This window comes from Ornithorhynchus anatinus, chromosome 1 (genome assembly GCF_004115215.2).
Source record: "Ornithorhynchus anatinus isolate Pmale09 chromosome 1, mOrnAna1.pri.v4, whole genome shotgun sequence".
NCBI lineage: Eukaryota > Metazoa > Chordata > Mammalia > Monotremata > Ornithorhynchidae > Ornithorhynchus > Ornithorhynchus anatinus.
This window is the reverse complement of record NC_041728.1, coordinates 11,700,528-11,717,683: the sequence shown is the minus strand read 5'-3', so window position 1 is coordinate 11,717,683 and position 17,156 is coordinate 11,700,528. Positions and strand designations below refer to the sequence as shown.

The following is a 17,156-nucleotide window of genomic DNA, read 5'->3' as shown; positions in this document are numbered from 1 at the left end:
AAGGCAGGAGTTCTGTTACCTAAATGTAAATGACCTAAAGTTCTGCCCGGGGTCACCTGAGTGTTATCAGTGCAGATGAGTTCATTGTTCAGCTCATATAAAACTTCTGTGTCAGAGGTGGCAAATTTAATTAGTCTTTTAATACCAAAACAGATTACTAGGTATGCCTTGGGTGATAAACATTTTTAGGCTTTTATTTATCTCAGTTAAGGGACTAAATCTATTGCCCTGGACTAGAAACTTAGAAGGGAACATCAATCAGAGGTATTTAAGCTTGAGCACTTGCCATGTACAGAGCACTGTTCTAGGCTCTTGGGAGAGTACAATACAAGACAATTAGCAGATATATTCGCGCCCATAATGAGCTTACAGTCTAGAAGGGAACGTGTTTGCCAACACTCTTGGACTCCCTCCCAATGACTCCCTCGTCGACGCCCATGCCCGTCACCCCCGCCAATTGTTCGGGACCTTTAATTCTTTCCTCAGGCCCCCTGTTCCTCCCCCTCCCCATCCCTCACCCCCAAGGATATGCCCACCTACTTCATCACGAAAATTAACACAATCAGGTCTGAGCTCCCCAAAGTCACCCCTCCCCCTTCTGCCTCCCCCACCAAACCTCTCCCCTACTTTCCCATCTTTCCGCGAAGTATCCTCAGAGGAGATCTCCTCCCTCCTCGCAAGTGCCACCCCCTCCACCTGTGCCTCGGACCCCATTCCTGCTCACCTTATAAAAACCATCGCCCCTACCCTCTTCCCCTCCTTCTAAATAGAGAAGCAGCATGGCTCATTGGAAAGAGCACGGGCTTTGGAGTCAGAGGTCATGAGTTCGAATCCCAGCTCTGCCACGTGTCAACTGTGTGACTGTGGGCAAATCACTTAACTTCTCTGTGCCGCAGTTACCTCATCTGTAAAATGGGGATTAAGACTGTGAGCCCCACGTGGGACAACCGGATTCCCCTGTGTCTACCCCAGCGCTTAGAACGGTGCTCTGCACATAGTAAGCGCTTAACAAATACCAACATTATCTTTAACCGCTCACTCTCCAATGGCTTCTTCCCCTCTGCCTTCAAACATACCCATGTCTCCCCCATCCTAAAAAAAACCTCTCTCGACCCCACTTCCCCTTCCAGTTATCGCCCTATCTCCCAACTACCTTTCCTCTCCAAACTCCTAGAACGAGTCATCTACACTCGCTGCCTAGAATTCCTTAACTCCAATTCTCTCCTGGACCCCCTCCGATCTGGCTTCCGTCCCCTCCACTCTCCCGAGACTGCTCTCTCAGAGGTCACCCACGACCTCCTTCTTGTCAAATCCAGTGGCTCCTACTCTATCCTAATCCTCCTCGACCTCTCAGCTGCCTTTGACACTGTAGACCATCCCCTTCTCCTCCACACCTTATCTCACCTTGGCTTCACGGACTCCGTCCTCTCCCGGTTCTCCTCTTATCTTTCTGGCCGGTCGCGGGCTCTTCCTCCCCCTCCCATCCTCTAATTGTAGGAGTTCCTCAGGGGTCAGTTCTTGGCCCTCTTCTGTTCTCCATCTACACTCTCCCCCTTGGTGAACTCATTCGCTCCCACGGCTTCAACTGTCATCTTTATGCAGATGACACACAGATCTACATCTCTGCCCCTGTCCTCTCCCCCCTCCCTTCAGGCTCATATCTCCTCCTGCCTCCGGAACGTCTCTACCTGGATGCCCGCCCACCACCTAAAACTCAGCATGTCCAAAACTGAGCTCCTCATCTTCCCCCCCAAGTTCTGTCCTCTTCCTGACTTCCCTATCACTGTGGACGGGACGATCATCCTTCCCGTCTCTCAAGCCCGGAACCTCGGTGTCATCCTTGACTCGGCTCTCTCGTTCACCCCACACATCCAATCCGTCACCGAGACCTGCCGGTCTCACCTTTATAATATCGCCAAGATCCGCCCTTTCCTCTCCACCCAAACGGCTGTCTTACTGTTACGGGCTCTCATAATATCCTTACTGGCTCTCATAATATCCCGGCTGGATTATTGTGTCAGCCTTCTCTCTGATCTCCCCTCCTCCCGTCTCTCCCCGCTCCAGTCTATTCTTCATTCCGCTGCCCGGCTCACCTTCCTGCAGAAACGCTCTGAGCATGTCACTCCCCTTCTTAAAAACCTCCAGTGGTTGCCTATCGACCTCAACATGAAGCAAAACTTCTCACTCTAGGCTTCGAGGCTCTCCATCACCTCGCCCCCTCCTACCTCTCCTCCCTTCTCTCTTTCCACTACCCACCCCGTAGGCTCCGCTCCTCTGCCGCCCACCTCCTCACCGCCCCCGTTCTCGCCTATCCCTCCGTCGACCCCTGGGCCACGTCCTCCCGCTGTCCTGGAGTGCCCTCCCTCCTCACCTCTGCCAAGCTGACTCTCTTCTCCTCTTCAAAGCCCTACTGAGAGCTCACCTCCTTCAAGAGGCCTTCCCAGCCTGAGCTTCCCCTTTTCCCTCTGCTCCCTCTGCTGCCTCTCTGCCCCCCGCTTCACCTCCCCTCAGCTAAGCCCCCTTTTCCCCCCCTTCCCCTCTGCTCCTCCCCCTCTCCCTTCCCCTCCCCTCAGCACTGTACTCGTCTGCTCATTTGCATATATTTTTATTACCCTACTTATTTTGCTAATGAGATGTACATCCCCTTGATTCTATTTATTGCTAATGTTTTTGTCCGTCTGTTTCCCCCGATTAGCCTGTAAGCCCGTCAATGGGCAGGGATTGTCTCTATCTGTTGCCGAATTGTACATTCCAAGCGCTTAGTACAGTGCTCTGCACATACTAAGCGCTCAGTAAATACTATTGAATGAATTTAATGACTACACTCCCAAACGCGTAGTACAGTGTTCTGCTCACAGTAACTGCTCAAACATGACTGATTAATTGAGGGAAAATCAGTGGAACCTGTTGCAGACTTTCAAAAATGTTATTTTTACCAGATATTAAAATAGCTCATAATCACTCATAATCGTGGTGTTTAAGTGCTTACAGTGTGTCAAGCATTGTTCAAAACTCTGGTAATCATGTTGGCCACAATCCCCGCCCACGTGGGGCTCACCATCTAAGTAGAATGGGGAGCAGGGATTGAAACCCTCCATTTTACAGATGAGGAAACTGAGGTATGGAGTAGTTAAGTGACCTGCCCATGGTCACACAGCAGGCGTGGGGCAGAGCCTGCATTAGAACCTAGGTACTCTGACTCCCAGGCCTGTGCTCTTTCCACTAACAGTTCGCCGTGCATCGATCAGGGTGATGACTCCTATTCTTTTAAGTTAACGTACTTCTGGAAGACCTACTAGGTCTTTGGTATTCCTAATGGACAGAGTCTGTGGTGGAAGGAATCTCGTTCCCTTTTCACTTCCCAGTTTTCTTCTCACGTGTCCCTGCACACATTCACGCATGCTTAGCTTTCCTCAGTCAGAGACTAATTTCAGTGCCTTGGGCTTGCACAGTTGGGTGAGAAAATCATCCACAGGCTTCGGTATGCTGATGATTGTACTCTGGAGGCACATACAAGAAAAGGCATGCGGATAATTATTCTCTGCTTTGCAGAGTTAGCATAGTAGTGCGTATTGACAACAAATTGCCCCAAGGAAACTGGAGTTACCAGGCTCCACCAAGAAAACCGGAGCACAATCCAAGAATTTCAGAAAACTGCACTTACAACTGAGACTTGTAGGACCGGACCGCAGGAGTCCAAAGTCTACAGCCAAATCAACATGGTCATTTCACTTCTTTGTGCCTCAGCTACCTTTTCTATTAAATAGGGATTAAAACTTCCTCTCTCCAATTTAGAATGTGAGCCCCGTTTGGGTGGGACTGGGATTGTGTCCAACCTGATTCTCCCCCAGGACTTAGTGCAGTTTCTGGCCCATAGTAAGCACTTAAGTAACATTAAAAGAGAGGGGAAAAAAATCAATCTGTACTTTAGATGATCTACAGTGTGTCAACAAGTAGGAAGCCACAAGCTACTTGATCCAAGTAGGCATCAAACTTCCCACCGAAGTAAAGATATGCAAATCTATAGTAATGTCCAACTTTCTCTGAGTCAGTGGGAACCTGCTTTGATACCATTTGCATCATCTTGTGTGAGTTTTACTCAACAGTCAGGTGGCAAATACTGTCAGCTTGCTAATACGTGTTGTATTTGGAGATTGGAAATCTGGGCCCCAGGCCTCCTTTCTGGTTGTGATAGTGTTGGAGATTCCTCTTCCCTTGACATTCCTCTGAAAAGTGTTGATGGAGCCTTGAAAAGCCTGCATAGGCTGATCTTCCAATTGGTTGCATACAGTGAAAAATTGTGTTATATAGAGTTCATTTTCCCAGTTGATTGATGAGCATGCACGTGGGCAGGGATTGTCTCTCTCTACTGCCGAATTGTACTTTCCAAGCGCTTAGTGCAGTGCTCTGCACACAGTAAGCGCTCATTAAATACCATTGAGTGAATGAACCATTAAACACTTAGCTAAATTCAAATTACTCTACATTTGCCAACCCCGATCTATCACAAATGAAGGAAAGTTTGGATTCGCTTTGGAGACTGCAGTCTGTTGTGCGTTGTGCCAACTCAGCTGCCGGGCTGATGTCCCTGAATTGTGAGGGGGTGTGATCCAGGGCACCCGAGTCCTGACTCCACAACCAGTCTCCAAGCAAAGCTTCCACGGGGCTTGCCTACGCAAGCTTTTGGACAGTCCAATGACCTCATTTCTGTTTTAATAATCTTGACTAGTATCTAATTCAGTAATACCGGGTGAAGAAAATTGGTGGGGGAACTCGAGTTTTACAACCGGTCACTCCCTCTGCCCTCCTCTTTCCCTCCACCCCCCCACTCCCTATCCCACCATTTAGGTTGTACATGAGGAATGACTTTTCATCATTCCATTTGGCCCCAGTCCTGTAATCCATTAGGCTTCTCCTGCTCTTATCCCTAGTCACCAACCTAGGCAAAGTGGGCTATGACTGGTGAAGCTATGACTACTCCTGCTGCTGCCACCAAGGGATTGCCAGTAACTGCCTTGGTAGCAAAGCTCTCTTCCTTCCAGGAAAAAGGTTGCCAAGACCCTGTCCAGATCATCACAAGGCCCTCGGTAAGATTCTCCCCAGCTGAATGACCAGTGGGCTTCTCTTTCCCCTCTTCTGGCAAAAACCACCTTAGGGTGAAGGGTCTGGCCTGGGAAGCAGCATGGCTCAGTGGAAAGAGCCCGGGCTTGGGAGTCAGAGGTCATGGGTTCCAATCACGTCTCTGCCACTTGTCAGCGGTCTGACTGTGGGTAAGTCACTTCACTTCTCTGTGCTTCAGTGACCTCATCTGTAAAATGGGGATTAAGACTGTGAGCCTCTCGTGAGACAACCTGATTACCCTGTATCTCCCCCAGCGCTTAGAACAGTGCTCTGCACATAGGAAGCGCTTAACAAATACCAACATTATTATTATTATTATTATTATGCCAGCAGGGAGCGTATCTAATTCCCATCTGTGTATTCTTCTCTAGTGCTTAGTAAAGTGTTCTGCTCACAATAGGTGCTTAGTATACCCCAACCCCAGAATACTTAGTATTCTTCTGCTCTACTAATCTCCTATCCATAGTTATTTCAGATCTTGTTCGGCTAATAGGCACCTTGTATTAGGAAGCTAGATAGCTACCATTTTCTGTGCTGAAATAGATCTGTCGTCTGATGGAAAGTGAAATGAACTTTAATCACTCTATTCTAGCTAGTCATACTTCTTCAAAGATGGGGATGGGATGGGTTTATGAAAAGGTAAACTTGGCTATCTTATCTCAAACTGGGTGAACGCTTAAGAAATACTGGTATCAGAATTATTGATAATAAAGTGCTAGCTATATTATATTACATTGTATATAATACATATTATAGAAAACTGAAAAACAGGTAATGATGCAATATATCACCGTGTATGTGTATAAAAATCCCTCTGGGTCTATGGGGCAGGGAACATGTCTATCAACTCTATTACATTGTACTCTCCTAAGCACTTAGTGCCGTGCTGTGCACCTAGTAAGTGATCAATATATACAACTGATGTGGATACTGCAAAGTACACCCGAGAGTGTGTGATAACAGAATAGGTGAAAGAGAGAAGTGCTCAATAAGCAGTTTCTGTCAGGAGAGCAAATGTCTAGGTTAAGTATAATTAATCAAAGATCTACCTGCCACCACCGCATTGCTGCAGAATTTCAGGATCCAATATTTTTTGAGAGAGCTTACGAACATCCCTTTCATTTCAGAATCTCTCTTGATAAACGTAAAGGACAAAATAGAAACATCAAGAGACATTACTCCCAAAGTACACTGTTCTTTTTTTTTTCCCCCCAAGATATTGATCCCAAGGTTGTGTTTTGCAGATTGTGTGGGGAAAATGACTTGTGGATTGTTGTCTCAGGTGGTGGTCCCTCCACTGACATCCTTATATATCTGCAAAATGCATCCTAATATCTTCTTAAACTATTCCTTAGTTTCCCTTAATGTCTTATGAAGACAATGGCTTTTTGAGAAGCAGCGTGAGCTAGTGGATGGAGCATGGGCCTGAGAGTCAGAAGGATCTGAGTTCTAATCCTGCTCTTCCACTTGTCTGCTGTGTGACTTTGGGCAAGTCACTCAACTCTCTGGGCCTCAGTTACCTCATTTGTAAAATCGGGGTTAAGACTGTGAGCCCTCTGTGGGACAGGGACTGTGGCCAACCCAATCACCTTGTATATATCCCAATGCTTAGTACAGTGCCTGACACATAGTAAGCATTTAACAAGTCCTTCCATTAGTATTATCATTATTGTTAGTAATGATAAAATGTTCTGTGATGAAGAAAGCTCTTAGTACTTAAGACGTAAGGCATTCAGGTAAATATTATTTCTAATTTATCAGGTCATCTTGTTTTTCCCATTTGGTTTGCATTTCTTTTTCAGGGTTTAAGTAAGCAAAATCTTCATTCTACTCATAGTTTTGGAAAACTATCTTTTCATTACCATTTTTAAGTGGGTCTTTTTGTGCATAATTTAAAATAAGCAGCTCCTTAAACACTGTTGCCTTCCCCTACCTGTAATTTATTTTAGCGTCCATTTCTCCAGGTAGTTCTAAACTCACTAAGTTTAACTATGAGAGGGACTATGGCCTAAGTGGAAGGAGGTTGGGCCAGGGAGTCAAAGGACTTGGATTCTAATCCTTGCTTTGCCATTTGTCTGCTGTGTGACCATGGGCAAGTCACTTTTCTGGACCTCAGTTTCCTCATCTGTAGAATGGGGGTTCAGTGCCTCTTCTTTCTCCTATTTAGAGCGTTTGGCCCTTGTGGGACAAAGATTATGTCTGACCTGATTATCTTGTATCTACCCCATTGCTTAAAATGGTGCTCGACATGCAGTAACCATTTAGTAAATACTCCCATAATCATAGTAATATTGTACTCTTCTAAGTGCTTAGTGCAGTGTTCAGCAGTGCTCAATAAATGCAGTTGATTAATTAGTCTACAAAAAACTATTGCCGAGTTCACTGAGGCCGGTAAGTTTTTTTTCCTTTTCAATCCAAGAAGCCCAAAAAATGTTAACGCCTTCAAATAATTCACTAATAGATACTGTCTGTACCTATTTGTTTTAATGTATGGAATAGATGGAAGATGGTATTCATAAACGGACATTACAGATAACCGGATTTAAGGACACCGAACAGGAGGCCCTAATTGAAATGATTTTAAGACTAGACTGCGTTTTTGACGCTAGTAAGGTGAGTTGAAGCTATAGTTACAATTTTCCTAATTCCCGTTACATTTGTGGGATCATTAGAGAAATCAGAATTTAAATGTCAGCCTAACCAGGCTGTCCAGAAGTTAAGCACTTAAGTTTGATTCCCTCCTCTGCCAGGGAATGCAGGTTTCCAGGTTCAAATGTAAAGGACCTTTCTCGGTTTCTATGCCACATCCCCCATCCCCCCCACCCCCAACTCACATTTGGGTTAATGTCCATGTAAAGGAGAGATTATAGTGACTACGATGGGAAATTGACCTCAGCTGGTATAAAGCTTTTGGAACTTGTCCAGAATATTACCGGACTAGCATGGATTCTGCCTGTCCCAGCCATTTGGTTTTTGATATGGGCATATGAGTAACCTTGGGAGGTCAAAGCTATTTTCCCTTCCACCTATGATTTCAGAAGCCCCTCAATGTCATTTGCACCAGAATCAGGGAGGAGTAGGATTCAATTAGAGAGAACTGGTCTAATTAAGCTTGGGAGTCTAGGAAAGGAACCACCACCTTAATAACCCTGATTTGTCTTTTGCCTGCAGATTTATAGAAATTGCACACATCTTATAGCAAAACAGCCATCTAAAAGTGAAAAATTTTTAGCAGCCTGCGCAGCAGGTAAGTTCAATACAAACCTAGAAGCGTTAAATCCTGAAAGCATAGGAAAAGCACTTCAGGTTGTCATTGACATCAAGGCATGGTAAGTTCCCATCCAAATGGTTTGTTCATAGTTCAGGTCAAATTAATATTTTGATCAGACTGTAGGAGTGGTCGTGTTTCTGCAGGCTTCTTTTCCTCGATTTTTCTTTGATGAATATGTGTGTCTATAAATACAAACCATCAAGTGGAAATAATTCTTTTATAGTATGGTGCTCTGGGTTGTCTTGAAAAAGCTTCGTCAGATGGACATCAAATCGATACTGTCCCCACTTTGTCTCAATATTCTTTGTATGTGGGGCTCAGTCTAGTCATTGCAATCTCTGAAAGGTGTGCTGTCAACCAAATGTTTGAGATTACAAAAAGTTTTATATTTAATTTTGGTAAATTGTTGTCTGACTTTATGGGAGAAATTGTAGTTTTGTGTGTGGTTTTTCTTAGAAGAGTGCCCAGCACCTAGAACAGTGCTTGACACACAGTAAGCACTTCACAGATTCCATTATTATTTAGAAAAGTATATTGCAAATAGAGCCCTGATCTCTAAATGAACACCTATTTTCTTTGTTGAAGATGCAATAAAAGTGTGCTGCAAAATAGTCTGGCAAAAGTACTACACTGCTGAGGCTTAGAAAATACAATGGGTGCTAGAAATATGAATGAAATGATGTGATTAAAACTCGTAGTATGGAGATTGGGTCAACATCCTGTTGAGATCATATTTAATGAAAACTGAAGGTCCTTTTGTCTTTTGAGGCTTTAGATGTGTTGTTTATTTTAGAAAAAACCTAGAATTTAATTCTTCCATAAAGAAGCCTAAATATTTTATGATATGCACCCCCGAAATAATGTTAAACTGTTTAGAACAAAGAACATGAGCGGGTAAAGGAAGTAGTTGAAATATAATATATGGTTTTGATGGTGCTTTTGTAAGTGAAAGGTTGATGTTGATTTGATTTTCGATCTTTAGTCGATTACCATTTATTTGTACCAAAATTCTTTTGTGGCTGACAGTTCGTTTGCTTTCTAGGAAAATGGGTACTAACTAAAGACTACATAATTAATAGCGCCAAAAGTGGCAGATGGCTTGATGAAACAACTTACGAATGGGGATATAAAATCGAAAAAGACTCCCATTATTCACCTCAAATGCAATCTGCACCTAAAAGATGGCGCGAAGAACTGATACGCACTGGTGCTCCGGGGGCCTTCCACAGATGGAAAGTTGTCGTCCTTGTTAAAAAATGTGATAAACGAAATAGTGCTTATGCAAGGTAGGATGTGGCCTCTTAAAAGTCGAAGCAGTGAATATAAAAGAGAACAGTTTCGATTTGGCTGAACGATTTCCATCCTCCTTTTCCTTTTCCATGCCAATTGATTCGATCCAAATGACTCTTAGCATTGTAGTTCCTGCAGTCTGCATGACTTAGCCACCTCGTATATTTTGCATGTTTGTTTCTGTTGTAAAACTGATATATGTTACGATTTTAGATGAGATTTTTCTGGTGATCTCCTCTTCACTTTCAGATTTGCCCCATATATGCAACTGAAGTAAACTGGAAGAAACTAGGTGTAATTTTCATATAACACTTAAGTTTTATGGATTTTAATATATCACCTTCAAAGACTGAAGTGGCATGGCCTAGTTGAAAGAGTATGGGGCCTGGGATTCAGAGGTCCTGGGTTCTAATCTTTCATCTGCCCCTTGCCTTCTGTGTGGCCTTGTGGAAGTCACTTTACTTTTCTATACTTGTAATTCCTCATCTATACAATGGGTTTGAAATACCTGTTCTCCCTCCCCCTCAGACTGTTAACCCCATATATTGATAATGATAATGATGGTATTTGTTAAGCGCTCACTATGTGCCGAGCACTGTGGGACTGGGATTGTGCCCAACCTGATTATCTTGAATCTATCCCAACTCTTAGCACAGAAGAAGTGCTTAACAAAACTACAATAGTTAAATAATTTCTGGGTTTATATTTAGATTTGCCTGTATAGCAGTATTCAATTTCATTTGTGTCTTTTGGCCAAGTTAGCACCTTCTTTTAAAAGAGTTTTCCTAAATGTAGTGATCCAGGCCAGTTTTTCATTAAGTCAATTAATGAAAGAATCTGACTATCTCCAGGGTACAAATAAATCAGTGAACATCACTTTCTGAAGTAATCTTTTTTCTATTTGATCCAGGGCACTATAGTCCTGACTCCACAATCCAGATTCCAGGGCACAGCTCTCTAGGGCCTGTCTAAGCGACGGCCTCATCCCCTATTTTCGTAATCCTGATTGATAACATTTCAGTTGTATTTATTGAGCGCTTACTGTGTGCAGTATCTAATTCAGTAGTATTGGGTGAAGAAAATTGCTTGAGGGATTCCTTTGAGCTTTAAAAGCCGTCACTCCCCTTCTCCATTCCCCCACCCTGCCACTCAGGGTATACGTTAGGAATGGCTTCTTCAAGCGTCCCGTTCAGCTCCAATCCTATAATCCGTTGGGCTTCTCCTGCCGTCGTCCCTCGGTACAGCCTAGACTAGGGGGATGTGAATAGTGAGGGTATGTAATCCTGTGGTCGGGATCTGTGCTGTTGCTGCCAAGAGATTGAGAGTAAATGGGTTGGTACCAGAGCTCTTTTTCTTGCCAGGAAAAGATTTGCAAGACCCTGTCGAGATCATCACAAATCCCTCCCTAAGATTTTCTACAGCCGAGTTGCCAGTGGGCTGCTCTTTTCCCTTCCTGCAGCAAGAACCACCTGAAGACAATGGGATCTGGCCCTTCCAGCAGGCTTTGGACAGGCACCATAATAATAATGTTGGCATTTGTTAAGCACTTACTATGTGCAGAGCACTGTTCTAAGCGCTGGGGTAGACACAGGGGAATCAGGTTGTCCCATGTGGGGCTCAGAGTCTTAATCCCCACTTTACAGAGGAGGTAACTGAGGCACAGACAAGTTAAGTGACTTGCCCACAGTCACACATCTGACAAGTGGCAGAGCTGGGATTCGAACTCATGACTTCTGACTCCGAAGCCCGTGCTCTTTCCACTGAGCCACGCTGCTTCTCAATTTCTGTTTCCCAAATCTAATTTCCACTTGGGTTCTCTCAGTTCTCTTTCCCAATGCTCATTATTCTGCCCACAGTAAGCATTTAATACATAGCCCAACCCCACAGCACTTACGTAAATGTTCTTATACTCTACTATACCCCCAATCCATAATTTCATTTTAAGGTCAGTCCCTATCCTGTAGGCTGTGGATTCTCTGCGGGCAGGGATCATGTCTACGAACCCTATTACGTGGTACTTTCCCAAGCACTTATACAGTGCTCTGTACATAATAAGTGCTAGAAATATATCACAGATTAATATTTCCTTTCTTGATATTTTCTTCCAGTCATAGGCAACCATGAAATAGTGAAGCGAAGAAACGTAAACATAAGTAGCGAAAAATAGACCCAATCAAAATTTAGAATGCGCTGAGAAATGTACTGTAGAAGGAATTTTTTTTTTAAAAAAAAAAAGCACACATGCTCAAAAAAAGGGGCAAGATGTTTTCCCGAAAAAAAATCCATACAAATGTATACTACAAATATAAAATTTGATATATTTATATCAAGTTATAAATATATTTGATAGCTCATTTAAATGCCCTAGATTTATAGTGAGGATTTTGCTGATATTCTGACCCCGATTTGGTGATGCAGTGAATCTGTCAGTAATATTTGTAGAGTGCTCACTGTGTGCCTGGCACTGTCCTAATGATGGTCTTTAAGGATAATTGATAGATGTCATTTTAAGAATTTAGAATGATTGTTACTTTCACAAGTATTGTTAAGTATGTTCACAGTAGAAATGGGAACCTCAAATTTCCCAGAGCACTTTTGAAATTGGGCTGTTTGACTAACAGCTGATAGTTCTAGCCCTGACGGGGAACAAACAGGGAAAGATGGAAAATGATCGAGGATCTGCCCCGTAAGTTCCTTATTAATGCAAATTGAGTTGTCATTGAAAACATTGGGAAATTGACTTGGAAATGAATCTTATGTTATTTTCAGAGACCACTGAAGTGGCATTAAAGAGTGCCCAGTAAATACATTTGAATTGAATGAAATTAAAAAACAAAAGGGAAAAGGAGGGAAAGAGAGCTCACTGACTTGATTCCACGATAGGTGAGCGAGTGAACGTGGTTTAATGTTATAGGAAGTTGATCTTCATTCATTACTTTAGATCATGAGCGTCTTGAGGAATAGGAACCCGGCCTAATACCCGTCACTTGCCTTTCCCATCACTTAATGCAGTGCTCTGCACACACAAATGCTTAATAAATAGTACTCTTCAATGTAAATTCTTGCTTGGCTCCTCTAGCTCTCTCCTTTTAGCAGAGTGTCATTTATGGAAATTCTTTCTCCATCTCCATCTCAATCTTGTTACCCAATCATGGTACAAGGCTTAGAGCAGAAGTCAATGCCTTCTCATGTATTTTGTGTCTTCCTCCTGCCAGTTGGCCAGCAGCACATCCTTGGTTGTGCCAGTTGAGCTACCAAGCTTGTTTATTTTTCATTTTCAGCTTGTTCAACTGCAGTGGTTGTACTGAGGCCCAGAAGGTTTTGCTCTTGTAAATCACAGCAGGAGGACTGCGTTGTGAAGAGACCTTGAGAAAGGCCTCAGATCTCAGTAGACAGTTAAAAGACTTAAAGACTGGAAAAAACTGGGCTGGAGGCAGTTGCTTTCAGGGCCTTTCTTAGGGGAAAAGTAACAACGTCCAAATTGGGTTAAATGTTTACTGCCTCTCCTCCTGTCGTCTTTTTTTTTTTTTTTTAAAGTATTTAGCATGGCTATTGAAAGTGGGGAGTAAAAAGATTTTCTGAATACCGAGGATTCTCGACATTCCTATTGATCTATTTGAGACTGCCCACAATGATTTCTCTCAGTCAATACTTTTTGTTTCAAGGATATTCTTGGATTATCTTTCGACTCATTTAGTTTCCAGAACTGTAGCATAATTTAATGTTTTGTAATGTTTAATTTTGGAATTGGACTTAAAAAGGGCACACCAATTCTAAACATTTTTAGGAGAATATGAGAAGAATATAATTGCTTCATTCTCATTGTCATTAGTATTCTCTCTCATCAGTGACATCTCAGACTCCTTTGCGTACCTTTTACCACCTAGGTTTTATTAGAAAACGCTCAAAAGAAAAATTGTCTACTTTCCAAAGATCCGTTTTTCTACTTTGGAGATTCATTTTCCACCCCATTGGAGATTCATTTTCCACCCCACCCACCCCAGAATTACAGTGTAAGAACCTGTGGGCTGTACATTCTTTTTGCCTTCTTATATTTGCCAGGCCTTAAAATTGCAAATTGGAACACAAGTTAATGAATCAATCTTAAAATATAACAAGACTGATTTTAGCTACTGCTAATTGTTTTATGGTTTATTAGTACAATCTTATTACTTAAGGTTATACCTAAGAATGTAGGCATTCTTGCATTTCATATTTTATGAAAAGCAGCATGGCTTAGTGGAAAGAGCCCGGGCTTGGGAGTCGGCGGTCATGGGTTCGAATCCCTGTTCTACCACTTGTCATCAGTGTGACTTTGGGCAAGTCACTTAACTTCTCTGTGCCTCAGTTACCTCATCTGGAAAATGGGGACTAAGACTGTGAGCGCTACGTGGACAACCTGATAACCGTGTATCTCCCCCAGTGCTTAGAACAGTGCTTGGCACATAGTAAGCGCTCAACAGATACCATCATTATTATTATTATTATTATTACATGGCTTGCTAATTACTGACATGTTAAGTGCGAACAGCTTGAATTAGTGTTTGAGGTGTAGAGTAATTTTTACTCTCCGAGGTCAGATGAACTTAGATTTTAAATAGAAAAACACTTTTTTTCTCTATCCTGTAGTTATATTTCATTAACTTCTTAATTTTGAGAATTTTACAAGAAGTTCTATTCAAGGGGAAAAGTCAAAATAATGGAATGGAAGGCAGTAGGCAGAGATCACAGAGGGCATAATGAAAAAAAGTTTGTCAGTACTCTATATTCCATGATATTTGGCAGTTTTCCAGCAGACATCTTTCCGTGAGCCTGACATCACTAGTGGAGTCAGTCTGGGGAGTAATCGATGATATTTGTTGAGCACTTAGTATGTGCAGAGCGCTGTACAAAGTGCTTGGGAGAGTATGATACACCACCAGTAATCTAGCCCAAACAGTAATTCAGTCTGTGTTTTTGATGACATTTTGCAACAGTAAATTAAGAGCTCTGTTGCACGTTCTCTGTTTCTCTCTTGCTTTTGTACCCTCCCACTTGTTTCCTTCCCTTTTGAATGTGACTAGCAAGTTAGCCAAATGGAAGGAGCACAGGCTTGGGAGTCAGAATGACCAACTCCACTGCTTGTCTGCCATGCGACCTTGAGCAAGTCACTGCCCTTCTCTGGGCCTCAGTTACTGCCTCTGTAAAGTGGGGATTAAGACTGCGAGCCCATGTGGGACAGGGACTGTGTCCAACCTCATTTGCTTGTATCGACCCCAGCGTTTGGTATAGTGCCTGGCAAAAAAAAACAACAAATGCAGAATCTTCAGGGATATACCAGAAATCAACCCTTAATCTTGTGGGATGTGGATTACTATTGGTCTTAATTTAGAGCTAGAGAAATATGTCTAGAGAAGCATCTCTGAGGTAGCAACATGTCTGAGCATCTGCTTGGCATCTACCCTGGCATTTAGAACAGTGCTTGGCACATAGTAAGCCTTAACAAATATCATAATTATTATTATTATTGAATTAAGCCTTCTGGGGAGTTAATCCAAGTAGAAGACACGCTATTTCTCCCAAGACTGTAGAATCTAAAAATGGTGACAGGCCAAACACAAGGTATATAAATGCCTGGATGTATTCCTAGGTGTAGAGAGGATATGTGTGTATGTCTGCTAGGCTAAGCTGATTTTTAAAAGCGGAGGCCGTGGGGTAGAGAGGGAGCTAAAGGTAACATTGGAATGACAGAGCTACGGGGGAGCTGATCTAAAGCTTTGGAAGAAGTGAATCACGAGCAGAGTTTTGAAGGAAGGGAATGTAAAGTTGCACAGAGGGGGAATGTCTGAATAAGCAAAACATGTGCATGGATTGGAAATGTGTACCTATAGAGAAACTATTGTATACGTTTTGTACTCTGTGTTGTTTTAGAGTTTTAAAGGCTGGCAACGCAACTATCTGTGGACCTAAGGATTCAACTGATGAAGTGACACATGTGCTCTTCTGCACTGAAAAGTTATCCGAGAAGGGAAGAAGTATCTTTAAGGCACCATATTATCCGATACGTTATATGGGGGAGTATCTCTTTGAGGTAAAGTAGAGAAAATATGTATTTGTTCAACATGTCGGCGAAGCGCTTACAGGCATTGTCCTGAGCCCTGGGGAAAGGTAGAAAGAAATTATCACCTGCTACAACGAGCCCCTAGTCCGAAAATGGGGGATTGGAGAGGTTGAGCTGGAAGGAGAGTTGTAGAGTTGTCCTTCAGATTGAAGATGATGCTGCCGATGGTGATGATATGTCCGTTAGTGTGTGTCTTTGAGAGAAAATCTCTTGCATACTTGCACATTTTACTTTGCAAACTCAGTAGTGCACTTTTTCTGGCCCCTTGGCCTTCACGAACGTTGCTTAGACAGCAATGGCGAAGAAGGGAAAGTATCAATAATAGTATTTATTGAGCACTTACTGTGTGCAGAATACTCAACTAATCCTTTGGGCGAGCACAGTATAATAGAGTTGGTAAACCCGATCCCTGTCCGCAAGGAGGACTTGGATTCTAATCCTGGCTCCACCACTTGTCTGCTGGGTGATCTTGAGCAAGTCACCTAACGGTCATGTGGCCGTTAACTCATCTTTACAAATGTAGAGTCCCTTGTCGGACGTGAACTGCGTCCAACCTGTTTGGCTTGTACCTGCGCCAGATTTTAGAGCGGCGCTTGACGCACGGTAATGTTTAGCACCTACCGTAACAAAAAGAGAAGCTTACAGTCCATAGGGGGAGACGGCCGTTAAATCATAGATCGGGAAAGTAGTAGAATAGAAGGTTATTTACGTAAGTTCTTTGGACCCGGGGAGAGTATCGAAGTACTTGAAGAATACACAGTCAAATACGTAGTTGATGCAATGGGGAAGGTGGGGAAAGTGGGGAAGGGGAAATGAGGGTGTAGGGAAGGCTGCTTGGAGGAGATGTGATTTTAGGAGGGTTTTGATGGTGGAGAGAGTGATGCAGTATCTTTTTATTTTCTTGACTGGTCTGCATACTAAGAGTACCCTATAAATGCTCTGCCCCGTCCTCTCCCCCTCCCTTCAGGCTCGTATCTCCTCCTACCTCCAAGACGTCTCTACCTGGATGTCTGCCCGCCACCTAAAACGCAACATTGCCAAAACTGAGCTCCTCATCTTCCCTCCCGAGCCCTGTCCTCTTCCTGACTTCCCTTTCACCGTGGATGGCACGACCATCCTTCCCGTCTCTCAGGTCCGCAACCTCGGTGTCATCTTTGAATCGGCTCTCTGGTTCACCCCACAAATCCGATCTGTCACCAAAATCTGCCGGTCTCACTTCTGTAATATCGCCAAGATCCGCCCTTCTCCACCCAAACGGCTATCTTACTGTTACGGGCTCTCGTAATATCCCGGCTGGATTATTGTGTCCGCCTTCTCTCTCATCTCCCTTCCTCCCGTCTCTCCCCGCTCCAGTCTATTCTTCACTCCGCTGCC

General features: G+C 43.4%; 1 protein-coding gene across 2 annotated transcripts in view; it reads left to right on the top strand.

The window, feature by feature from the left end:
- Window positions 1–17,156, top strand: part of SLF1 (SMC5-SMC6 complex localization factor 1) — a 61,691-nt gene that overhangs the window by 7,006 nt on the left and 37,529 nt on the right. For both annotated transcript variants that reach the window (XR_003761429.2, XM_029070208.2), the window contains exons 2-5: window positions 7,621–7,734; window positions 8,293–8,368; window positions 9,435–9,678; window positions 15,593–15,752. Coding sequence is in view for 1 of the 2 variants with exons in the window: in XM_029070208.2 (XP_028926041.1) it covers window positions 7,621–7,734; window positions 8,293–8,368; window positions 9,435–9,678; window positions 15,593–15,752 (594 nt within the window). In the remaining variant the exon portion in view is untranslated. The remainder of the gene's footprint in view (window positions 1–7,620; window positions 7,735–8,292; window positions 8,369–9,434; window positions 9,679–15,592; window positions 15,753–17,156) is intronic.